General features: G+C 42.4%; 1 protein-coding gene across 1 annotated transcript; it reads left to right on the plus strand.

The window, feature by feature from the left end:
* The first annotated feature begins 2,036 nt into the window (after positions 1 to 2,036).
* Positions 2,037 to 22,244, plus strand: tbk1 (TANK-binding kinase 1). Its single transcript, XM_083999515.1, has 21 exons — positions 2,037 to 2,074; positions 5,085 to 5,188; positions 5,310 to 5,450; positions 7,075 to 7,204; positions 8,279 to 8,460; positions 9,108 to 9,268; positions 9,943 to 10,053; positions 11,180 to 11,359; positions 12,894 to 13,090; positions 13,620 to 13,678; positions 14,389 to 14,480; positions 15,598 to 15,699; positions 15,871 to 15,949; positions 16,942 to 17,063; positions 17,172 to 17,248; positions 18,181 to 18,220; positions 18,355 to 18,456; positions 18,557 to 18,653; positions 20,506 to 20,606; positions 20,916 to 20,987; positions 21,731 to 22,244. The coding sequence occupies exons 2-21, from the start codon at positions 5,102 to 5,104 to the stop codon at positions 21,768 to 21,770; spliced, it is 2,172 nt and encodes a 723-aa protein (XP_083855641.1). The 5' UTR covers positions 2,037 to 2,074; positions 5,085 to 5,101; the 3' UTR covers positions 21,771 to 22,244.
* Positions 22,245 to 27,358: the final 5,114 nt, after the last annotated feature.

The following is a 27,358-nucleotide window of genomic DNA, read 5'->3' on the forward strand; positions in this document are numbered from 1 at the left end:
TCAATTAATAAAAGAAAGTACAAAATAAACAATAAAAATCACAAGAAGTAGGCCTATACAAGATTAAAAACAGGTTAAGATTAGACCGTGCAATAGAATCATTTAAAGGGAAAAGGCAAATAAATTATCTTAGCGTTAAACCACCTGGATGTGATGAGACCTTCACCTCTGTTAATTTATTCCTTTTACTCACATTTGATTCAGAAATGAAACGTGTTGCTTGTTGATTTTCATTTATTGTCGTCGTTATGTTTCGTTATTTATAGAAGAAGGTCACAGCATCACCAACAGTGTGTTGTCGACTGTTGTTGGTCATTTCAATGACAGTGACATCAGAACATGTGCTGAACATCTGCTGCTTTTTAACGACAAACACAGCTGCTCTGGAAACTTCTGCACATTCCTCACACTCTGTTATTCAGAGGAATGACAGATATGATATGATATGATATGATATAATATGATATTACATTATTAGGGCCACGGGGCAATCGCACCGAGCACTGGACTACTAGCGCTCGGGGGATTCGCTACTTTTTATACGTTATATATCGATACGTTATATGTCAAAACGTGCGGTTCGATCGGGATCGGTGTGCTCTGTCTTTTCTCTAAAGAATATGAATTTTTCGCAACGTAAGTTTAAAATTTTGCATTGAAGTCAATGGGACGGGGGGAGAAAAAACAAGCGAAAAAGAACAATAATTGGAGTTTTTCAAACGTCTACTGCTCAGGCATACTTTCACCTAGAGACTTCATTTAAACTTTAAACAGTAGACACAAGTCTTGTGTATTGGTGTATTAATTAACGTTTTGATAGGTCATATCGTTTTTGATCAATCCCTGATCAATGACCATGATCATTTTTGGAGAAATTATGAGTCAGAGTGTCAGAGTGCGTGACATCATCGGTTAGAGTCTGAAATCTTCTGAAACTTTTCTCTTTCCACGCTCCTCCTGGACACAATTTACACTCTACACACATGATTTTTTTTTTTACAAAATTGTTCACAAACTTGTTCTGTTTCTCACCATGTGCTCAAAATATCAGAGAGACTTACAGAATTTGAATTATCAGCCTCTAAGTGCGGCCACGTCTGTCTCTGCTCCTCATTTTCAGTTATGTCACTTTAACTTTATGAACTGGTTCACTTTATCAGAATTTATCCATTAAATAAAAATATGAGACGAGTCCAGTCTGTTTTACATTACATTATATTATGTTATATTAAATTACATTATATTATGTTATATTACATTACATTACATTACATCATATTATATTATATTATGTTATGTTAGCCTATATCACATATTAAATTACATAAAATTATATTATGTTATATTACATTACGTTACATTATGTTAGTTTACATATTACGTTAAATTATGTTAGATTACGTGATTTTACATTATGTTATATATCATTATATAAAGGACGGTTTATAAATATATATATGAAGAGTTCATTTACAAAAGCAGATAAGTGCCATTTTGAAAAAAATGAGCTGAGGCTTTGTAATTATTCTTTGCATAGTTTTGTTTTCAATAAAACTATTTTTTTGAGATATGTCTGTTTTGTTACATCTCAAAGTCACTCAACTTTGGTATATTGAATATCTTTGATTATATTCCATATTCCATGCTGCCTGGCTGTGTGTCCTGTGCTGCCCTCTGCTGTTTCAACTATGAAGCTTCTTAACAGATGATACAGTAAGTCTCGGTTTTCATTTCCGAACCGCTGCCTCATGTTTTTACCGTAATGACGTAACGACGGAGAGCTCTCACTCTGACGCACAGTCACATGCTGTCACTCTTTAATTGTATAAATAAAGTTTCATTGAAGTTTCATTCACATTTACAACATTTCCAACTTCAACTGTTGGATAAATTAATGTAATTAGTTGATTTTCTTTGATGAGTGCGCTCAGTTCGTCTCTACTCGGAGTTTTACGGTAACGCAGCTTCTGGTTCTGGCCACGCCCCCTCGGTGTGACGCCGCCGCTGATTGGTCCGCGGCTGTCACGTGACGCATACGCAGACCGGAAGAGAAGCACTGGGCCGCGGAGAGAAGGTGAGGAAATAAACAAAACTCAACATGAAACGTTTTTAACCGTTTAAACCGTAAAAACGGCGTCTTTTCTCCGGTACCGACCCAACTCCCGGTCCCGTTCTCCACCGGACCCGGTTGGGCTCGTGCGCTGCGGCGGCTTTTAACGGTTTTAACGGTTTTAACGGATCGTGTTTCTGACGGACTGAAAGTGAAAACACTGCGGGTTCGATTCCGCACCGGAAAAAAACCCGTAGTTTCCCGGTAGAAGCAGAACTACCGGTACCGGCGGAGGTTCGAGTCGACACGGACCGGACCGACTGTGTTGACACGGACTGGACCGGTCCGCTTCTCCGGTTCGAGTCCCGTTGGTCATTTGGCTCAGCGGTTCTGGTCTCGAAAACTCTCGAAAATCTCTCTCCTCCTCCTCCTCCTCCTCCGGTCGAACCGAACCAGAACCAGAAGCTGCCAAGGCTCCGTGACGTCACGGTGAGTTTGCTTTGCTGCTCGCGGCTCGAGGCCTTAAATAAAAAAAACGGGAATTTCCCACCGGTGACGTCACAGCGCCGAGGTTAAAAAAAACTTTATTTACAACCGACACTTCCGGGTTCACACCTCACACCGACTCTCTGATATAATAGATATATAGATAGATATATAATCAATAACAATACCCAATCATAATAACAGCAACAGCAGCGTGTGGGCGGAGCTTCAGCTGTGACCTCAGACCTCTCACTGTTATTACGTCATCAATCATTAGTTTATGTAGTTATTGATCATTATCATGTGATCAATCAACAGTTTGATTAGTTATTGTAGAATTTATGAAATAAAGAAAAAATCCGCACACCATAGGAGCTCCCTTCAGAGGATTTAATAGCGTGACGTTTCAAGCAACAATGCTCTTTTTCAAACTGCTGTGTAGCTAATACAGACAGGAAACTGCTTAAATACAAAGTGATCCCGCCCAGGTGAACAATCAACCAATTTGGAGTCAACCATTTTGAAAAGAGGGGGGTGTGACTACCACAAAATATCCATATAAAAGAAAAAATTAATACAAGCAAAGATACATTTTCCATAAGGTACATGGTGGAAGAAGAAACATTTTTTTGTAGAAAAAAGCATAATAAATCTATGAAGTACAAGCAATCATCATTCTGTAGAGAATAAATAAACAGGCAGAGTCGTTGTATTGTGTAGTAGGGACACAGCAACCTAACTACAGTAAAGAGGTGCCTCTGTCTATTAATTCAAGAATCAAATGACCACCAAAGGTGGATATACGGGTATACAGAGGAGAAGAGAATAGAATTTACTCTTCATCCTGTCACAGTAGTTCATCTGTTTTAGTTTTTATCCTCCTCTGTTTATTTAATTGTCTAATTTTAATTTTTCCATTTCTGATCTTTTCTTTTATCTCCAGTTTTATTTCTCTCTGTGTTTTCAGCTTCTCCTCCTCTTGTTATTTAGTTTTATTTAGTTTTTTACTTTTACATGGAACTCTCAGTGAATGTTGTTTTGAAGCTGCTGCGTGAAACAGGAAGTGTTTTATTCTGAAAGGTCACAGGTGAGTTCCAGAGCGATAGATATCGCTCTGGTGAGTTCCACCTGCAGCACAAACAGGAAGTAAAGTCGCGTGATGTTCAACCGGTGAAGTTTGATAACAGCTTCTCATGGTGTTGATCGGTATTAATGGGTATTGGTAAAGGTAAAGGTACTTTATTTGTCACATAAGCCGTGTTTCCACTGCAGGAGTTCCTGGTAAAGGGAGGGGGTAGGAACTTCTACAGGAACCGTCCTCTCACTCGGCCCTCTCAGTGGCCGTGTTTCCACTGCAGAGTCGGACCCCGCGGCGACGTCATGAGTTTCGATCAGTTTCGACCGTGACGTCACCCAGGCAGGTCACAAGCACATGCACAAAAATCATAACAACAACGGAGAAGGATGGAAGGAGCTGAGGCGGCAGCCGCGTTTCTGGTTTGTGTGTTTGTGCGCATGGCGGTTGATTGTAATCCTGCTTGAGTTTTTTTTTTTTTTTTTAACTTTTCACAGCATTGTTTTGTGGCGTGATGGATCCCCAGTGTGTCGAGGTGCGCTGATATTTTCATTTCGCCGCGATGACTCAAACCCCCTCTGAATCTCCTCGGTGCTGTAGACTACATCAATGTCTGCACCTCGTCGTCGGTCCATTTGTCGTACATCTTCCTGCTGTTTTCTTGTTGTTTACAGTGGTGTCTGCTAGGCTAATGCTCCGCTTCTGCTCCCCCTTTTAAAAACGCCGGTTGTTTTGGTGCTTTCTGGTAGCGTCAGAGCTGCTCTAGCTTTAGCCAATCAGTGCCGGGTTAACCTCGAGCCCCACCCAGGAGCTTTTCAGAGCCAACGGAGTACCTACCCTGGAGTAGGTACTTGGCCCCTGTAAAAGTTCCTGTAAATGGCCCTGTGGGGGAGGTTCCTGCAGTGGAAACACGCACCAACGGGGCTGGCCCCGTAAAATTACCCCGAAGTTCCTGCAATGGAAACACGCCTATATACAGCTAGTACAGTGAAATTCTTTCTCTGCATTTAAAGGGATAGTATAATTTTTTTTAAATTGTGGTTGTATGATCTACAAATAGCCCCTAATAGTACTTTAATTGCAGTAGAAGACTCTCTGCACTCCTCCCGTTAGCAACGCCAGCCCATAATAGCCCTGCCCAGAGATTTACAACATACAGTGTTGTTATTTGGACCTAACCAACTCACGTATCCCTCCGCCCAGGGTTAGCGCCCGTTTAGGGTGGGCCGTTTCTTTGGGTCTGTTCACAACACTGTATGTTGTAAATCTCTGGGCAGGGCTATTATGGGCTGGCGTTGCTAACGGGAGGAGTGCAGAGAGTCCTCTACTGCAATTAAAGTACTTAGGGGCTATTTGGAGATCATACAACCACAATTTAAAAAAAATGCTACTATCCCTTTAACCCATTGATCAGTATTGATACGTATTGATGGGTATTGATACATATTGATCGTATTGATGTTCTGTGTTCAGGACCAGTGGCCGTCAGGATGCAGAGCACCACCAACTACCTGTGGCTGATCTCAGACCTGCTGGGTCAGGGCGCCACGGCCAACGTCTACCGAGGCCGACACAAGGTGGGTCAGAGGTCAGAGGTCAGAGGTCAGAGAGCCAATCACAGGGCGGGATCGCATCGCCATAGAAACAACTCTTCATCTGTGTGTGTGTGTGTGTGTGTGTGTGTGTGTGTGTGTGTAGAAAACGGGCGACCTGTACGCGGTGAAGGTCTTCAACAACCTGAGCTTCCTGCGGCCGCTCGACGTCCAGATGAGAGAGTTCGAGGTTCTGAAGAAACTGAACCATAAGAACATCGTCAAGCTGTTCGCCGTCGAGGAGGAGGTGGGACATTTTAACATTTTAACATTTAAATGCCAGACTGGATGTGTGTTGCAGATATCTGTAATTCAGTTTTGCCGAGTCAAAAAGAATATTCCCGATATAGAATAGAATAGAATAAACTTTAATGTCCCACAGGGGAAATTTGTTGTGGACTCAGTGCATGGTAAAAAAAGCTGACTCAATATACATAGAATACATAAATAACAGTTGACATGTACACACACACTCATGACACACCCAGTTAAGGGTTAAAAGATTAAAAAGTAAACAAACAAACACACAAGCATCAGTTATTGCACATCTCCCAGATAAAAAATAAAAATAAAAACAAGAGTTACTGCACAGCTCCCAGGCCTCAGCGTACACCATCTACAGAGCTGTTTAAAAGTTTGATGGAGGTGGGTTCAAAAGAGAATTTAAAACGATTCAGTCTGCATTTAGGGAGTCTAATAGACTCTATACCTTCTACCGGAAGGCAAGAGCTCGTAGTTTTCTAGAAGGATGTGGGACGGGTCTGACTGACTACAGACTGCTCATAGATGGACTGGAGGGAGGGTTTGTCAGTCCTCCCCATCACCTTCATAGCCGTCTATATCCACAACTACATTCTTCCTTCACTGTAACATTCATGTGTATGGGGTTTGTCATTACAGATATCTACAGTTCAGTTGCAGATATCCACTATGTGAATTACAGATATCTGTAACTGAATTACCACTAGTACTAATTCCAGTTTGAGATATCTACAACTTCATTTCACCTAGTCAAAACTTAATTACAGATATCTGAACAGGGACATGTAGATATCTTTGATTGAGGTGAATTAAAGATATCTAGAACTGGAATTATGACTAGTCATAATTCCAGTTTGAGATATCTGTAATTCACATAGTGGATATCTGCAACTGAACTGTAGATATCTGTAATGACAAACCCCATACACATGAATGTTACAGTGAAGGAAGAACGTAGTTGTGGATCTGAAATGTTCTTTTTGACAAGAGGTAAAACTGAATTACAGATATCTTGAATAAAAAATCCAACTATTCAAAATGTAGTTAGGACCAGTCAGAAAGACGTTGTTGATATCTACAATGTTAATTCTGGAGAGTCAAACTGAGCTTTTAAATGAAGAGAAGCCAGCACTGGCGTAATGTGCTCATACCTAGATGAGCCAGACAAAATACTAGCTGCTGTGTTCTGAACCATTTGTAATCCATGAAGACTCTTCTTGGATAGTCCAGATAAGAGGACATTACAGTAATCAATCCTAGATGTAACAACATCAGGAACGTCCCGACCGTGAGCTGTAGCGGCTCTGTGGCTATTAGCTTAGCTCGTTAGCTCGTATTTACTCCATATTCTACTACAGTTTCTTTATTAGGTAAGGGATAATGTAGAGTTTGGTCGGTTGTTATGGAGAAATAAACCCCGACAGGTTGTATGGAACCCCGACACGAAGCCCTGTTGGGGTTTATTTCTCCATAACAACCGACCAACTCTACATTATCCCGCTTATTACACAGTTTACGAGTGAAATAATTAATTTGAAACATAATGTTGATCAAAATATGACTTTCATCGATTTAAAATTGCATCAATGATCTCTCTCCCCCCCCTGCAGTCCAACACGCGTCACAAGGTGCTGGTGATGGAGTACTGTCCCTGTGGGAGTCTCTACACCGTCCTGGAGGAGTCGTCCAACGCCTACGGTCTCCCAGAGGACGAGTTCCTCATCGTGCTGCACGACGTCGGTGAGCAGCAACACGCTCCTCTGTCTTTTACTGTCTTCTACTGCAGGGGTTCTCCACTAGTCTCACTCTGGGTCACTAAGTCGCGACCCACTTTTATAGAATTCAAAGCCTTTAAAAACTCATTTATCTCTTTATTGAGCAAAGTGCATTTCAGAGCACATGAATGAAACTGAGGAGTTACCATGACAACTGCATGTACGGAAGTGAATAAAAAAATATCAAACTGCACAAAATGGAGACCAACAAAACGATATATTTGACTTCTAATGCATCTCTGCATTCAGAGCATGTTCACTAAAGTGAATCAATATCAAATTGCACAAAATAAAGACCCACAAAACAAAACCAGATTCACTGCATCAGGCCACATTAATAAGAAACTGATATCTTTGCATTCAGAGCAAATAATAAGAAAGTGAGGAGGAGCATTACAACTGCATGTGTTCATGTGTCTCGTGCCTTTCAAAATAAGTTATTTTTCAAAATAAAAGACATGTCCAACATCAGATGTGCATTAAATATTAGGGCTGGGCCAAAAAATGGATTTTTATATTAATCGCGATTTTTTTCTGGCGATTTTTAAAAATCGATTCTCATATGAGAATCGATTTTTTATTTTTATTTTTTTTATTTTTTTATTTTTTTGGGGGGGTGACCAATCTTTATTGTACGATCATTTATTCTGTGCCATTACACTCGGCAAAGTCAAACCGGCCTGTTGTGTTCATTTGTTCACAGATGTCTATGTGAACAAACGAACACAACAGAGAAACTGATGTGATTGTTTTTTGTAAATATGACTTATGATGTATTGTCAAGTGTTTGGTTCAACCTGCTCTTGTTTAAGGAAAGAAAACCACAATAAATGAAATATAAAATCGCAATACTTGTTTAATCAGAATCGCAATTTAAATCGAACCGGGACCCAAAAGTCGTTAGAGAATCGAATCGGCACAAAAGCATATCGGCCCAGCCCTATTAAATATGAATTACTTTTTTGACCAGCTGTTGAGAACCACTGTGTTAGTGTGTGTGCTGCTCTCTGATTGGCTGCTGCCTCCCCCCCCTCCACAGTGGCCGGTATGAACCACCTGAGGGAGTACGGCATCGTGCACCGAGACATCAAACCAGGAAACATCATGCGTGTGATCGGAGAGGACGGCTGCTCCGTCTACAAACTCACAGACTTCGGCGCCGCCAGAGAACTGGAGGACGACGAGCAGTTTGTCTCTCTGTACGGGACAGAGGAGTATCTGGTAAATAATGATCAATAATCAATAACCAATAACCAGTAGAGGAGGAGGAGGAGCAGTTCGTCTCTCTGTACGGGACCGAGGAGTATCTGGTAAATAACGATCAGTAATCAATAACCAATAACCAGTAGAGAGGAGAAGGAGGAGAGGGAGGAGGAGGAGAGGGAGGGAGGGAGGGAGGAGTATCTGGTAAATAACCATCAATAACCAATAACCAGTAGAGAGGAGGAGGAGGAGGAGGGAGGAGTATCTGGTAAATAACGATCAGTAATCAATAACCAATAACCAGTAGAGAGGAGGAGGAGGAGGAGGAGGAGGAGGAGGAGGAGGAGGAGGAGGAGGAGAGGGGGAAATGAGAGTGAAGAGGAGGGAGCTGGAGGACGACGAGCAGTTTGTCTCTCTGTACGGGACCGAGGAATATCTGGTAAATAACTATCTATAATCAATAACCGATAACCAGTAGAGAGGAGGAGGGAGGGAGGAGTATCTGGTAAATAACGATCAATAACCAATATGTCGAAGGAGGAGGAGGGAGGAGTATCTGGTAACGATCAGTAATCAATAACCAATAGAGAGGAGGAGGAGGAGGAGAGGGAGAAAGGAGAGAGAGAAGGAGAGGTGTGTGACATCATGATGTGTTTCCCGTGCAGCATCCTGACATGTATGAGCGCGCCGTGCTGAGGAAGGATCACCAGAAGAAGTACGGCGCCACCGTCGACCTGTGGAGCATCGGAGTCACCTTCTACCACGCTGCCACGGGAAGTCTTCCCTTCAGACCGTTTGAAGGGCCGAGGAGGAACAAGGAAGTCATGTGAGGAGGGGGGGGGAGGGTATCCGCGGGGTCACAAAAAAAAGTCTAAAATTTGAAAATCAAAATTTTTGACTTTAAAGGGACAACGAGGAGTTTTGTAAAAGCAAAGTGTTTTCTCACTACATTTATGAGCCTCTGCACCGTGAAATTCTTTGACCGGTGCAAGACAGACTCATGTTTTCATTCATCAAGAATTAAAGTCAGAGGTTGGAAGACGATCACATACCGTCGTAGTTCCCACCATAAACGCAGATTCGGCGGCGTTATTCTCATGACTCGCCACGAAACCTAAAGTAAAGAAACGCTGGTCGGCTCGCCCAGCATTTCCACCACCACTAATAATAACAAAATAACCATAGAGACAAAACCATAGATTTATCTAAAATGGACCATTAACGGAGATTCATCCACATTAATGCAGAATTTTTCGTTCTGCCGCTGGAGAAACTCCTCGTTGTCCCGTTAAAATGTCTTAAATTTGTTGAATTATTGTGTTCAAGTCTTAAATAATTTTAGACAGGTCTTAAATGTTCTTGTGCCCACCATGGGCGAGCATTTCACTCACATTTGCCCCCCAAAAAATACAACCGGAAAATCACAAAAAAGAAAGATCACAACCTGCGATCGTTCAAAAACCAACCCTATGTCCCTCTCTCCCTCTCTCTCTCTCCCAGGTATAAGATCATCACGGAGAAACCTTCTGGAACGATCTCTGGACACCAGAAGTGTGAGAACGGGAAGATCGAGTGGAGCACGGAGATGCCGGTGTCCTGCAGCCTGTCCAAGTAGGAGGCCCCGCCCCCTGGCTATGACATCATCACCATCATCACCATCATCACCACAGTCACATGGCTCAGTTTGACCTTGTGTTGTTGTGTTTGTCGCTACCCGATTTGTGACAATACTGGTCTGCGCATGCCGCCATCTTGGACAGCTGCCTACGGCAACTCCACTTGGACAAACTTCATCTGGGCACTGCCCGATTTGCGTAGAAGCGTTAGTCTGCTTAAAGTTCTGTAAATTTAAAATACTGTACTGTGAAAATGATTTATTTTTGTTAAGTGTCAGTCTGTTTAACTGACATGTTGTAGCTACCACGGACGTCCGTCAGAAGACAGCCGTGTTGTGGTTACAGGGTTCTTACGGATCCTTAAAAAGTCTTAAAAGGCATTGAATTCATTAATCTAAAAACAAGGCATTAATTGGCATTAAAATGTCTTAAATCAATTTTTCAAACGTCTTAAAAATGTGAACACTTGGTGAGTGGTATTTTATGGTTGTAATTAGTCTCAAATCTCAAAATAATTGGTAACATTCTGACATAGAGAAGTTAGTGGCGGCCGTCAACGCTAAATCTCTCACCGCCTCCAGCTCCCAAATCAGTTTTTTTTCCCCCCAATCATTCATGTAGCAGTCACTTTACCTTGGACCACATAGGAAAGTGGGTAAAATTGTCCCTAGTAACCCTATGTAATAGATGTGGTGATGTTTTTTTTTTTTTTTTGCATTTGTGTTTATTGTGAAGTCGGTCTTAAATTTCATTTCAAGTGGCTTTAAAAACGTCTTAAAAAGTCTTAAATTTAACTTGTAGGAACCCTGGGTTAGTTGTGATTGTTTGTGGTTGTCATGGTGATGAGGCCGGCGAGAAAAGAGGAGAGTAAACACTAAAAGTCGCCTCTGTTCCTGTTTTCTGAGCATCAAGATCCAGACCACCGCAACCAACCCTCAATTTACATTACTAATAAAAAGATAAAGCGTCTCTGGCGACGCACATAGGGCAGTGATCCTAATTCAATTCAACTAAGTTTGTCCAAGTGGAGTTGCCGTATGTAGCCGTCACAAATCGGGTAGCGATATAGTAAATCGGGGAGTGACACCGTTGTTGTTGTTGTGTGGTTGCCGTGGTTGCAGGGGCCTGCAGAGCCTGCTGACCCCGGTGCTGGCCAACATCCTGGAGGCCGACCAGGAGAAGTGCTGGGGCTTCGACCAGTTCTTCGCCGAGACCAACGACATCCTGCACCGCGCCGTGGTCTACGTGTTCAGCCTGCAGCAGGCCACGCTGCACCACGTCTACATCCACGAGTACAACACGTGAGCACGCCACACGCCGCCGCCGTCACCATGACTACCACCGCTACTGAACTCCTCTGACATCATCATGACTACCATCACAGACACAGTTAACACAGTCCTCCAGTAAACCCTGAACTCCGTTAGCCCTTTCATCGCTTCCTGTTTCCTCAAAATCAACACGTTTTCTGAATGGGATTTTGGTAAAACACCTCAAATCAGGTCTGCTTAAAGGGATAGTTCACCATTTTGTCAAACTGGCCCATTGCCATAACCCCTATAGTCATGGCAGTAGGTTCGTTACCTTTAAAGCAGAACTATGCAAGTCGCCGGAAATAGCTCGCTCCTTCATTGGTTTCTCTTTTTTTTCCCTCTCCGGAGCTCCCCCACAGTTCTGGTAGGCACATGTCACTGTCGTAAAAAAAATAAAAAAAAACTTGCCATTCTGTTATTATCTCATAGTGTGGTGAATGTGCAGCTCACAACTTGTCCACCAGAGCGTTGTGGAGTTGTTGGATTGTGTATTTGATGAGTTTGATGAGGGAAACCAAATAAATCCCATAATGAGCCTCCGTAGCGTAGCTCTGAGCAGCTCACGGCTCTGCTCCGCCATTCTAAAAATAGCTTGCACCGACAATTAAAGGTAACGAACCTACTGCTATGACTATAGGGCAGTGATCATCAACTGGCGAATCCGGCCAGCTGAACCTTCCAATCCGGCCCGCCACTGAGATCTGATAGTTAACAAGTAGCTATTATATTATATTTCTCGGTCTCTGTTGGTGTGCACCTGTAAGTCAATGCGCGGTACCCAAAGCCCCGTGCATGAAAGTTTAGGGAGCTGCTGGACTGCAGGGTTTTCTCTGCCTATCTGCAGAGGCCAGCTGCCGCCGCCTTGGTTAAACCGGGTGTGCACGGGGCTGCTCAGATGTAGCGTCTTTTACGCACTCAAACCCATTCAGTGTAGGTGCACGCTCTCAACCCAAAAACTCGGTTGTTTTTTTGTGCACGTCCGTGACGCACAGCTGCACGAACCTGCTTCTCCCTCCGGTGTTGTGTCCCGGTTCCCCCTCGGCCTGTGTCTCTCCTACTGTTTCCCACTGAGCTCTGCCTGTGTGTGGAAAAACGTCGCCTCCGAGATGTAGAATGTGTTTTATAGAAGAGAAACACTACCGACTACTCAGGACTACTGACTTGTATCATCAGAACCGATTGTCAGCCTCCTTTCATATTTAGGCTGAAAATCACAGGACAAGTCAGCAGTGTAAAGCTCCAGCATGTCGGAGGATCTGAAAGTCCAGCTGTCAAGATTTTTCATTCTATATCATACCAAACACCAAAGATATGTATAAATGAATATTATGAGCTTACAGGTCAAATAGAATATAAACAAATAAATTATTAGGCAAAAAGGTGAATTTAATTTCAATCTCGGCCTATTTGAATGTCCGGCCCCCAAGGTGTCTGTTGAGAAAGATTCTGGCCCTTCAACAAATATACTTGATGACCCCTGATCTAACTGTCCTCCTCCTCCTCGTCCCCGTGGCGTCCACAGGGCGGCGCTGTTCCAGGAGCTCCTGTCCCGGCGCTCCAGCATCCCGCTGCACCACCAGGAGCTGCTGTACGAGGGCCGGCGGCTGGCGCTGGACCCAAACCGCCAGGCCAAGACCTTCCCCAAGACCTCCAGAGACAACCCCATCATGCTGGTCAGCCGCGAGTCCGTCGCCACCGTCGGCCTCATCTTCGAAGACCGTACGTCGTTTCATTTCATTTCATTTCTTTTCTTTATTTATTGAATTGGGACAGTGCACATTCATCAACACTGCACTGCAAAAACTCTAAATCTGTCCAAGAATATTTGTCTCATTTCTAGTCAAAATGTCATTTCTAGTCAAAATAAATCTAATTATACTTAAAATAAGACTCATCACATTAAAAAGCAGTTTGTTTTTAGACACTTTTTACTTCTTTCAAGCAGATTTTCACTTGAAATAAGTAGAAAAATCTGATCGTGGAGCAAGTTTTTCTTTCTTATTACAAACACACAAAAAAACTTCCTTTCACTGGCAGATTTTTCTACTTATTTCAAGTGAAAATTAGTTTGAAACAAGTCAAAATGATCTAAAAACAAGTTAATTTTTAGGTGATGAGTCTTATTTTAAGTGAAAAGAGATTAGTTTTGACTAGAAATGAGACATTTTGACAAGAAATAAGACAAATGTTCTTGGAAAGATTTCGCACGACGACCACAACGTTATATACACTGTGTTTCCCTCCACAGCCAGTCCTCCCAAAGTTCAGCCGCGCTACGACCTCGACCTCGACGCCAGCTACGCTAAGGTAACGCTGCCGTGTGATTGGCTGCTGGCTGTGTGTGTATGTCAAGCCGTTTTAACATTTAAAAGCCAGACTGGATGTGTTGTAGATCTCTGTAATTCAGTTTTGCCTCTTGTCAAAAAGAACATTTCAGATCCACAACTCCGTTCTTCCTTCACTGTAACATTCATGTGTATGGGGTTTGTCATTACAGATATCTACAACTTCATTCTGACTAGTCATAATTCCAGTTCTAGATATCTTTAATTCACCTCAATTACAGATATCTACATGTCCCTGTTCAGATATCTGTAATTAAGTTTGGACTAGGAGAAATGAAGTTGTAGATATCTCAAAGTGGAATTAGTACTAGTGGTAATTCAGTTCCAGATATCTGTAATTCACATAGTGGATATCTGCAACTGAACTGTAGATATCTGTAATGACAAACCCCATACACATGAATGTTACAGTGAAGGAAGAACGGAGTTGTGGATCTGAAATGTTCTTTTTGACAAGAGACAAAACTGAATAACAGAGATCTGGAATAAAAAATCCAACTATTCAAAATGTAGTTAGGACCAGTCAGAAAGACGTTGTTGATATCTACGATGTTAATTCTGGAGAGTCAAACTTAGCTTTTAAATGTTAAATCCTCTGGTCATAGTGTGTGTGCAGGTGAGTGCAGGTGCAGCAGCTTTGTCACTTCCTGTTTCCTGTTTCCTGTTGTTCAGACTTTTGCAGGCGACGTCGGACATTTATGGAAAACCTCAGAGTCTCTGCTGGTTTATCAGGAGCTGGTGAGGAAGGGAGTCCGCGGTGTCATGTAAGTCTGAGTGTGTCTGTGTGTTATAAACTGCTATTTTTCTAAAAGATGGAGTTCACTAGCCTATAAATCTATCTGCACCCTAGCAGCAGCAGATATATTTGCTCCGTAGGTCTAGAAACGAGCCATAGGAACTTTTTGAGTCTGGAACACTGTTTGTGTTGACCAATCACAGCGCTCTATCTGTTTAGAGAGTCGTTGGGCGGCTTAACGCGATGGCGACATACTTGGCGAGTCGCGACGGTGAAAAACATGACAAGAAGATAGATGGCTTTGGCAAAGGAATGGTTTGAATCAGCGTTGGCATCAACTTTGAAATAATTCAACTTGTCATTTTCTTTAAAAGTTGAGCCAGAAACTGCACTGAAGTCGTTCATTTGGAAGAAGGATGTATTTGGTGTTTTGCTGACGGGATATGGGAAAAGTTTAATCTACCGACGTCATCCTGCTCTTTGCTCTGATTGGTCGTAGCACTACCCTATTGGTGCAGAGGCAGTTTGAAAGACAGCCTTCATCCCGCCCCCTGGACTGAGCCGAGGTCTACCGGTCGTTGACACACTAGACATGTTCATGATGTAGTCTGGATGGTCAGGCTAGCCAATGGTGTGAATTTTTGGAAAAATTTCAAGAAATTTCTGGGAATTTTTTTTTTGTAAAATTCAGAGAAAAAGGTTGGGACCCCCTTTGAACCGTCTCAAGGCCCCCTGGAGGTCCCTGGCCCCCACGTTGAGAACCACTGTTTTAGAGGATTGGCGACAGTTTGGGGAGCCGGTCTGCTCCGTTTTGTCTCTTGGTTCAAAAATAAAACATTTTAAATGAATAACTTCTGGTCTCACTGTGTTAAAAACTAAACCTTAGCCTTATTGTCTTCGTTGAGTTGGGTTGTTGTGTCTTTTTAAATGAAATGAAATGAAATGAAATGAGGAAGCCTGAGGAGAAACGACGAGTTCATGTTTTATCTGTGAGGACTCGAGGACTCGACGGATGGGGATACTCTGAATGAATCTGTATTTATGAATGAGCAACTCTTGATTGTAAACCTGTGTGTGTCTGTCTCTATGTGTGTGTGTGTGTGTGTGTGTGTGTGTGTGTCTGTGTGTGTGTGTGTGTGTTGCAGAGAGCTGATGAAGGAGGACTACAGTGAGATTCAGCACAAGAAGTCGGAGGTTTTCCACCTGTGTAACTACTGCACACAGATCCTGGAGAGAACCGAGCAGCTGTGAGACTCACACACACACACACACACACACGCACACACACACACACACACACACACACACACACACACACACACACACACACACACACACACACACACACACACACACACTGACACACACTCTGTGTATTAGACAGAGGTCATGTGAGCTGTGTGTGTGTTGTGCTGCAGGTTCGAGGTGCTGATGCAGGGCAACATGCTGTCGACTGAGTACGATGAGATCTGTGACATGCACAAGAAGATCCTCAGAGTGAGTCCTGCTGCTTCTTCATCTGAGACTTAAAGGAATAGTACACCAAAAAATTGTTGCCTCCCCCTCATGCTGATGATTTGATGTCTCAAATCCCATACTCTTCTCTTAGTGCACTGCTTTACAGTACACTGTAAGGCACTAATTTCAACAGGCTAGTACCGTCTCAAATCAAACTCTGCCGCTGCGCACTTACCGGAAATGACTCCACAGCTTCTTCTATTTCTTTAATTCTGATTGTAACCGGCCGTTGCAGCCCTGTCGCCGACACTTGACAGCGCTTTTTGCCGATCAAAACCAGCTATTAAGTTGTGTTTTATTGTGTTAGTGTTGTTGTTGTGCTGTTATGAGTGTTTTTAAAAGACATTTATGCCGGTTTCAGCTCCGTCGCTGTTCAAAGCAACCGCTGCCGTTTGAAAAGTAGTGACGTGTTTCTGCTACGTCACTAAGACGACGGCCGTTAAGTGTGGAAAGTATCCATCGATCCACACTCAGTGTTCTGGCCATGTGAACGCACTTCTGTACACAAAATATTAGGTGTAAGTGCAGAAGTGCGTGATTTGGGACACACCACGTGTGTTTGTGGGGGGCTCATATCGGATTCCTTGGTTTTTGTCAGGGAACGCAGTGCTTCCCATCACAGTAAACAATGGCAACTGAAAAACAAACGCTTTTATTGCAAATGTTGAAGCGCAGGCGACGAAGAAGCTGTTGTAGCTACGCCGTCGCCGCGACGCCGAAGCATAAACCAGGCTATAAAGTTTTGGTTGGACTAGGAACCGGCCTCCCGGGTCTCCAGATGACCTTTGAGGAATAAAAAACTACTCCAAAGTATTCATCAGCAGCAGCAGGGGAGGCGATAATGACTAATGAATTTCAGTTTTTGGTGAACTATTCCTTTAAAAGAACCCTGCGATTACTGTTGTTTGTGAAGATGAACTTGTGCTGTGATGTCATGATGATGTCATGATGATGTCATGATGACGTCACAGATCTCTGGGTCCTTGGAGCCGATGGAGAGGACGAGTCAGGACGTGAAGAGTAAGTTCCTGCAGGGGGGGCTGCTGACGGACAGCTGGACGCAGCAAGTAGGGACTCACCCCAAGGACAGGAAGTAAGGCTCTGTGTGTGTGTTTGTGTGTGTGTGTGTGTGTGTGTGTGTGTGTGTGGGTCTGTGTGTCTGTGTGTGTGTGTGTGTAACAACTGTTGTGTGTGTGTGCAGTGTGGAGAAGATCAAAGTTCTGCTGGACGCCATCACGGCCATTTACCAACAGTTCAAGAAGGACAAAGCAGAGAGACGTGAGTCACACACACACACACACACACACACACACACACACACACACACACACACACACACACACACACACACACACACACACCTCTGACTCTTCCTGCAAAACCAAAACAGTTCAAACTGTTCAAAACCAAACACTGTTGTCAGATCAGATCCAGAGTCAGTCAAAATGAAAAACACTTCAGTCGTCCAGTTTTTTTTACAGATTATGATAATATACACTCTGAGGTACCCTGTGTGTGAATATGGTTCCTCTGATATGTAAAACTGTTTTAAACTAAAATCAAAACATAATGTTTTTTATAAACTGTGTGATCTTGGTTTTGTTTGAGTAATCGTTCTCCTTGAACGCTGCTCTGGGGACAGCGTGCAGCGCTGTGCGGCTGTCGGCTACAGTGTTGCCACTTTCTCGCTGAATCTGGCGACTTTCCAAACCCTCTTGGCGACTTTTTTTGTCAAATGCGGCGGACGACAAATCTGGCGACTTTTTCCGGTGCTGTTACAAACGTTTCTGGTTTGGAGACTCGGATCTGAAAGCCGGTTATCTCTGCTGATATGGGATGATTTGGGAGACGCCACACTGCAGAGAACCGGTAAAATGAGCAGATTGCCACTTGACACAAAAGTGCGTTTTTCTCTGAAACTAGAGCGGGAGCTCCGTTTTTGGAGAAACCCAGCTCTCTTCTTCTACTTCTTACTCACGAACGTCACTCATTCACTCACTCTTCAACCACGTGAAGACCGTTTGTTTCTAGGTGATGTACAGAGTTCGCTTCCACGTGCGAAAAAAGGTAAACAAATAGCCAAAAACATGTGGTCCTGAGCGGATGTGCTGAGGAATTAGTGTGGTCGCGAAAGAGTTAAAGACATAATTATTTTTATTCCTCTGTCATGTGAACGTCCTGACTGTCTCTCCTGGTTCCTCCTGGTTCAGGTCTTCCCTACAACGAGGAGCAGATCCACAAGTTTGACAAGTGAGTCGACGGATCAGAAGATTTCACTGTTTCTACTGGACTTTTATTCTGAAATCCTGACTTCCTGTGTGTGTGTGTGTGTGTGTGTGTGTGTGTGTGTGTGTGTGTGTGTGTGTGTGTGTGTGTGTGAGCAGACAGAAGCTGGTCCTTCACGCCAGTAAAGCTCGCTCTCTGTTCACCGAGGAATGCGCCATGAAGTATCGTCTGTTCATCTCCAAGAGCGAAGAGTGGATGAGGTGAAGCCTTCATCTTCATCTTCTTCATCAGACTGTGCCAGGTGCTGCTGTTGCTAGGCGACGGTGTGACCAGTGTGTGTGTGTGTGTGTGTGTGTGCAGGAAGGTGCACCACGTGAGGAAGCAGCTGCTCAACCTGTCGGCTCAGCTCATCAGCATCGAGAAGGACGTCACCATGTTGATGGAGCGCGCCATCAAGGTTACCCACAATCCTCCACTGCACAATGCACAACACGCCTTTCTTTATAACTTTATTGTCAATTCAAACACTTACAAAGGCTCAATAGGAATGGATATTGCATTCTTTTTTTTCTTACAATGCATTGATTTCCATAAATAAAACAAAGAAAAAGAAAACACAAATCCAAGGCACTTTAACTCATTTGGACTCTTCACAGTTTAACAGATTACATTGCAGTTTCCACCGTTTCATTTTACCACTTTTTTCTAGAATTTTTAAAACCTTTGTTCTAGAAATTCTTTTACGACTTTTCTCTAGAAATTATATGATTTTTTCCCCCAGAAATATTAAAAACTTTTCCCAAAAATTTCCAAAAAATCATGCCATTGGCCCTAATTTAAATGTACATTGTGTATCTCTGGTGTTTGTTTCAACATTTTAACAAATGTGTTGTTAGGAATGTATATTACATTCTTTTTTTTTCTTACAAGGCATTGATTTCTATAAATAAAATCTACCAGGCTTTTAGATACAGAATAAAATATATAGGAAATACACTATATTACCAAAAGTATTCGCTCACCCATTCAAATGATCAGAATCAGGTGTCCTAATCACTTGGCCTGGCCCCAGGTGTATAAATTCCCTTAGTTCCAGTGAAAGGAACTTTGAATGCTTCAGGTTACCAAAACATTTTGGACGATTCCATGCTCCCAACCTTGTGGGAACAGTTTGGAGCGGGCCCCTTCCTCTTCCAACATGACTGTGCACCAGTGCACAAAGCAAGGTCCATAAAGACGTGGATGACAGAGTCTGGTGTGGATGAACTTGACTGGCCTGCACAGAGTCCTGACCTGAACCCGATAGAACACCTTTGGGATGAATTAGAGCGGAGACTGAGAGCCAGGCCTTCTCGACCAACATCAGTGTGTGACCTCACCAATGCGCTTTTGGAAGAATGGTCAAAACTTCCTATAAACACTCTCCTCAACCTTGTGGACAGTCTTCCCAGAAGAGTTGAAGCTGTAATAGCTGCAAAAGGTGGACCGACATCATATTGAATTCTATGAGTTAGGAATGGGATGGCACTTCAGTTCATAGAATGAGTAAAGGCAGGTGAGCGAATACTTTTGGTAATATAGTGTATGTGGTGGCCTGGGAAAACCCTTCACATGGTGGGATTTTGACATTTTCATTTTTTGATATTTCCATAAACTGGAAGTTTTCAGCTATTCATAACTGTTTGAATAACTGAGATATCCCTCTCAGATCAGAAGTTATGGGCTTTTTAATCTATTATGACCAAAAAACTAATCTAATCTAATTCAAAGTCTGGCGGAGTCTCGCGCGAGACCCAAGTTGCCGCTCGGTGTGTTCAGGTGTAGTCTCTTGACTTGCTTCAGGTAATAAAAACTTGAAAATGTACACTTGAAGCAAGTCCAGAGTTGATATTCCTGTGTTTCTGACACAAACGGGAGCTTCCCACTGCACCTGAACACACCAAGTACGGCAACTGGGTCTCGCGCGAGACTCTGGGAGACTTTGAATTAGATCTAGTTTTACAAACATGTCGGCTTGTTGAAGTAAATAAACTTCTGGCTGCATGTTTGAGTCTCCATCTGATGCTGTCTGTGGCTTTGAGGGATGGAAACGGCCTAAGCAGCAGAACTTCCATCCGCTCCCATTCATCGCTGCCGTGGCGACGTGGGGACAGACACAACTACCGCAAAACAGGAGACATTAAACTGAAAACCTTCAGATTCCTTCTGTTAGACCTAAAATGATATGAACATACAGCCCTGACTTAGGAATTTGCCCGGAATTGTCCTTTAAATGGTGAGATGTTTTCATGTTTTCATGTTGTTTCCAGCTGCAGGAGCATCTGCCTCAGAAGGTTCTTCCTCTGGTGTCCAGTGGGATGAAGCCTCAGGCCTACCTGAGCCAGAACACTCTGGTGGAGATGACGCTGGGGTCAGTCGCTTTTACTTATTTATTCATTTAGTTATCTATTTATTTAAGGAGGACAATGCACATTAATGAACATAATAAATGTAAAGGTGCCAGTGTTTCTGACTGTAGTCCTCCTGGTGAGGTGTTAAAAGCCGTTAAAATAAACACAAGGACATAACAACAGAATTCATAAAACAGGAAAAACACACACAACAAAAACTAATCTAATCTAAATGAGTGTAATATGACTGATGATGATGATGATGATGATGATGATGATGATGATGATGATGATGATGATGATGCTGATGCCTCTGTGTGGGTCTCCAGGATGAAGAAGCTGAAGGAGGAGATGGAGGGTGTGGTCAAGGAGCTGGCAGAGAACAACCACTTCCTGGAGAGGTCAGAGGTCACGGGGTTCAGTCTCTCTACAGGAACATAAAGGGATAGTTCACTCAAAATTGAAATTTCATTATCTCCTCCCCCTCATGTGGACTAAGGGCTGGGAGAAGTTTCAGAGTCCTCCGTGGCTTCTCTGAGTTACAGGGGGTCTCGGCGTAGCAGTGCATGTCCATATGACGGTTGCAAATGGATACCAACTGTCTTCATAACAAAAAGACACACCAAAAAACATCCACATACCTCCATGCTGCTCGTCTGTAATGTCCCTCTTGTATTGAAGCCCCGACATGAGAAATTGTTCTGAAAAAAATGAAATAAGTCTATATTTTAAGCTTGTTTGTAGCGGAAGCTCCCAGTGTTGCTCTGCTGGAATCTCGCGTGATTTGCGGAGCCGTGAACTGGGTGTCAATGCAAATCACGCGAGATTTGGACGGACCAGGAAGAGCAGTGAACTGAGACACTGGGAGCTTCCGCTACAAACAAGCTTAAAATATAGACTTATTTAATTTTTTTCTGAACAATTTCTCATGTTGGTGCTTCAATACAAGACGGACATTACAGACGAGCAGCATGGAGGTATCTGGATGTTTGGACGGTTTGTTTCAACAACGCAGGGTGAAGTTAGTTAGTAAGGAACCAGGGCCAGAGAGACAGGACTTCAAAATAAAAGCACCACAGAATCAAATATATACAAATAAAATGAAAATAAAAAGTATATTTACTCTCTCCTCTCTCCCCCCCAGGTTTGGGACCCTGACCCTGGAGGGGGGGCTGAGGGGCTGAAGGTCTGAGGGGCTGAAGGTCTCCTCTCCGCTGTGTTTGTACAGACGCTGTGTAAATACTGAGGTATGATGAACTCAACGACGTCACTCAGCTTTAACTCCTCCCACCTGGTCGCCACGACGACCACGATCCATCCCACCGGTCCCACTGACTCCTCCTCCTCCTCCTCCTCTTCCTCCTCCTCCTCCACCGGGTGTTTGGTCGTTAGTCCGAGGCCTTTAAAGTTATTTATCAGTCAGTAATATCAGTAATATTATCAATATTTGTTCCCAGATCGATGAGAAACGACAGATTTAAAACTTTTTAAGGGATAAAAACTTAAAATGTATAAAAGAAAACATCAGTTCTGTGTTTGTTCACCAATAATGAATCAATAACTGATCAGTTTTTAATGAGTTAAAACTCCCTCAGACTCGTTAATCGATTTAAAAACAAGCGTATGGAGCTACGTTTCCCTCTTTAGTATTTAATTTTAAAAAAAAAGTAGATTTAAACAAAAAAGATATTTTCAACTTCACTTCAATCAAAAAAAAAGTGATTGAAAAGGGTTTTTTTTGATTGAAGTGAGTTATTTGATTGAAAATATCTTTTTTGTTTAAATCAACTTTTTTTTTCTTTTTATTGAATAATAAATACACAAATACCCATAATATGGCCCAAATACAAAAAAGACTAATGACTTTAATCCCCCCAAAAATATTTTCAAGCTAGTAAGAACTCACCTCAATAAAAAAAGTGCTTGAATGCATTTTTTATTTTTATTTTTTTGCATTCAAACTAGGGATGGGCATGATTGATCGATGATCGATTATTGATCGTATCGTTTTATTATAAGGGATCATGTAGAGGGCAGAGGTTGTCATGGAGAAATAAACCACAGGTTTATTTTTTGTTTATTATTATTTCTGTTTAACGACGGTTAAAATGAAACTGAAGGTAAATATCCTGCAGAGTTAGTTTCTGTTCTCTGTGCCGCGCTGATCAGAGCGCCGCTCCGCCGTGTTGGCTACATGAATAATAATAAAACACAGCTTTCACAGTTTGAAAGTGCTTGTGGTTTTTTTTGTACAAGAGCAGCCAAACACGAGGTTGTCTGACCTTCTTCCTTCACGGGGAGTCGGGGACTGCCCTGGATTACTGGCACACGTCATAGCCGCACGCATTCTGTTTTTAATTATGAATATTAATGTTAATATTAATATTAATATTAATGATTAATCGATAATTGATCGTTAATTTTCCCGAAGATCGATCAAAAATATTTCTTCAAATGCCCATCCCTAATGGAAACCAATTTTGTCTTTGATTGAAATGTTTTTTTTGTTATTGAAGTGAAGTTCGTTTTGATTGAAAATATCTTGTGAATTTTTTGGGGGATTGAATAATAAAGACACAGATGTACAGTAGCTCCATACGAGGGACTCGTTAACGTCTCCATGACGACGTGTGTTTAATTAATTAAAGGTCAGATCGAGGTCCGGCACCAAACGCCCGTTTCAGTGTTTTCAGTTAATTAACGTTGATTAAAGGACCGACTTTATTTATTGTTCTGTTTTAGACCAATCAATAATCAATATATCAGCTCTTCTTCTTCTTTACGTCGTTTATCTCTTCTTCTGGTCGTCATAGCAACAAGCATCTTCCTCTTCAGATGGTGAAGTCTTTTTGTTCATGTTTTGTTTTGTTTTGTCAATAATCAGCATCAAAACGCCCCGACTGTTTGGAAAACTGTAAATAAATAAATAAACAAAGAAACAAACAAACGTGTATCTCTGTGGTTCCACCTTAAATACACAAGCATTAATCAACGTTAATTAAAGGGATAGTTCACCCAAAAAATTCAAATTTGAAGTTGACTGGAAAATTCAATTTTGGGTGAACTACCCCTTTAATTATAATTTGATCAGAAATAATAAAACCACTGATTGTTTCTGTTATTGATTTATTGATTCACAGTGATGACGTCATGATGATTAATCACAGTAACGACTTCGTTTTAACGTCTTTAATCGTTAGATAAGAGAAACACACACACACACACTCTCTCCTCCTCCATCCATCCCATCCATCAGCACCATTGTTGGTTTCCCATGGCAACCAACCGGCCTGTTGGAAAATCACCCGTCTCCGTCCTCAGCTGTGGTTGCCACGGCGACGAGCTGCTGCTGCGACATCATCGACCCCGTCAGCATCAGAGCAGCGGAGGGGAGGGAGAGAGAGACACACACCTCACTTCTTTTCTTTTTACTTCTTTTTTTAATATATATACTGGTATATTTATTTTATCTTTATTTTTTTTTACTTATTTATTCTATATTAGGCTATTACTAATTAATTAACCATCTATGTATTTGTTGTTGTATTTGTAGTATTGCTGTCCCAATGCTTTGGCAATATTGTACATCACAGTCGTGCCAATAAAGCTTATTGAAATTGAATTGAATTGAGAGAGAAACATCTAAGTGTTTTATATCATAATGTCTTTATATTACATTACATCATAATAGCCTATATCATTAATATATCATTAATATAATATAGGCTGCACATCTTCCTCCTGCTGCCTCCTCTTCATCACTCAGACAGGTGTCATGGCCGCTCGGACTTCCTCCTCCTCCTCAGTTTCAATTTCAATAAGCTTTATTGGCACGACTGTGATGTACAATAGTGATATACAAAGCATTGGGAAAACAAATACATAGTTAATTAATTAGTAATAATATAGAATAAACAAGTTAAAAAAAATAATATATATATATATAGAAAAAAAAACTTCTCCCCTCCTCTTCTTCCTCCTCACTCCTCCCCCCTCCTCTCCCACCCTCCTTCCTTCTCTCCCCCCCTCCTCTTCCTCTTCTTCCTCTTCTCCCACCCTCCTTCCTTCTCTCCCCCCCTCCTCTTCCTCTTCTTCCTCTTCTCCCTCCCTCCTTCCTTCTCTTCCTCCTCCCTCCCTCTCCCTCCTCCCCTCCCTCCCTCCTCCTCTGAATCACGGTGAACCTCCATCATGAAGCAGCGGCGGCTTCTCGTCGCTTCTTCTCCGCCGGTGAGTTCCGTCTAACGGCGCCGTTTCCCCCAAACACTCTCGGTCCGGGTCCGAATCCGGATCAAAGACCAAGACCAGGTCCTGGTCCTGGTCCGGTTCGATCCGGATCTAGGTCTGGTCTGGTCCGGTTCAGGTTTGTGGTCCAGTCTGCCGTCGCAGGCCGCATCAGGATGCAGATGAAGCTGCTTCTGTTTCTATCAGGGATCGATGATAATGACGTCATGAAAGGGTTAATTTATCAGTGATCATTAATAATCAGCTGCAGCAGCTCGGTGTGTGTGTGTGTTGTTGTTGTTGCTGCTGCTGTTGTTGCTTCTGTTATTGCTGTTGTGCAGCATCAACAACAACACAACGGTGTATTGACAGTGAGTGACGTCACGGTGACGTCGATCGGATCAATTGAACGTTTTAATTTCCTGATTAATTTAATAAAAAAAAAAACACCAAATAATCACGAAGCCTCGACAACAAACTGAAACTGTGTGACGTCATTTACCTGGGTGGCGTCACACCGATCGATGACTGAAACAGCTGATCAACACGGATCAATGAGTCTCATCAATAATTTAGTTGATCAAAGTTCAGATTTTAATAATTTTCTGGCGTTAACAAACAAAACGATAAATTGATTAAATCATCGATTAAATATAAATGTTTAAAGATTGAATAAAGTATTCTCTATTCTATTAAACTGATCGATCGATCACAAGATTTAGATTTCTAACTTTAAACTGTAGCTACATTTACTCAGATACTGAAGTGTTGGACAGGTGACAGGTGTTCCTCCTGACAAAGTGGATTCTCTCTGGTTGTCGTTGTGTTTTGATTGATCAGTTTGTTATTGATCAGTTAAAGGTGTAGTTACAAGTTTAATTCCTCCTGGCCAGTAGGTGCAGAACTCCAACCTTCTGTTGTACTGGTTGCCAGTTACAGCCGTAGCTAAAGTTTTAATGCTGTTGCCATAGAGATCATTCCATGCCGACGTTGCCAACGTAACCAGATGTAAATATTTATATATTTCGGACCCGCCAAAATGTATTAAACAATTATTTATATACTATTTTTTTTAAAGGAGCATTATCGCAAATACATACTAAACGAGGCTGCTCTCTCTCTCTGACAGCTGCTCCCCTCTAGACATTCTGTGGATGCATTATTTTTTTTAAATTAATCCTTTTGATGAAAAAGTTGTAGCTATGACCTTTAAACTCTGATTATAGAATAAAATAGAATAAAACTGTATTAACCCTTTGCAGGAAATCAATGAGTCAAAGCAGCTCCAATAGAATAAAATAGAATAAAAACACAGACTCTAGTGATAAAGTTAATGATAATAAAGGATGTGTTATTGATCGGTGATGGAAGTCGTTATATATGATGATATGATATGAAGTCGCTGCTCAGAGGAAACTCAGACCCTCAGGAGTTCCTCTGAGCGTTAACGACCTCGAGGCCTCAGGGGGCGGAGCCTCAGTGGACTGAACCATGTGACTCGTTAATGAAATTAACCCCGAGCAGCCTGGGAACCGTGACGTCACGTCACTGTGCTGGTGTGAAGACGAGTCCATGTCTGTCCTGGTGAGACAAACACGGTCCTGGTCCTGGTCCTGGTCCAGCAGTGTTGGGCACATTACTTTTAAAGGGATAACCAGGAGTTTGTACTTGGTTATAAAAAAGTCTAACATTAAAGCAGAAGTAAGTGATATTTTTGTGTTAATCTAAGTCTTAAATAGTTGTATCTTCCGACAGCAATCACTTCTATAGAGTGTTTGGTCTGAAACACGGGTCTGTCAGTCACTCTGCTCTGCTCTGAGCCCAGGAGAAAACTTTCCTTGTATCCTACAAGTTTTATCCAATGAGGAGAGAGAACGGCATAAAGGGGCAGTCCTCTCTGTGTGTGCAGCCAAGGGATGCGCCTGAATGTGGTGACGTAGGGACGAGGACCAATAGATCCATGACGAGGGCGGGGGCTGCTAACTCCATCTGCTGACAAGACGTTATGGTGCGTTCAAGGCAACTCGTAACTCGTGTTTTTCCGACCTGTGAAGTGGTACCAGTTCGATCTGGTACGAGTTCACGGGTCAGAAGTTACGAGTGGCCGTTATAGTGACTTTCACAGGTAAAACAGGTCGGAGAAACACGAGTGGGTTGCCTGGAACGCTACAAAGTCGTAAGTTGTGACTTGAAGCTGTAATTTACGGTTTCAAAAGCCTGCCTGGAATGCAGCATTAGCCAAAACCACCGGATCGCTTACTTCTGCTTTAAGTAGTAAAAGTCCATTACATCTGGGGTGCATTAAGAAAAGAGGAGAATTAAAGCCTATTTCTAATAGATTCCATGAATGGCTTCCAAATGTTCTCAGAGTCATCTGAGGAGCCACATACTGAGTATCTCAACGTTTCAAGTTTAAGGAGCTGTATCAGGCTTTATTGTGTTTTTAATCCTTTTGAACACTTGTCTAATGTTGTTCAATAAAGTTTTCAATCAATCAATCAATCAATCCCTCTCCTCCACAGCTCGTCCCCCCCGACGCCGCAGCGTAGCG

Source organism: Trachurus trachurus (genome assembly GCF_905171665.1).
Source record: "Trachurus trachurus genome assembly, chromosome: 23".
Taxonomy (NCBI): domain Eukaryota; kingdom Metazoa; phylum Chordata; class Actinopteri; order Carangiformes; family Carangidae; genus Trachurus; species Trachurus trachurus.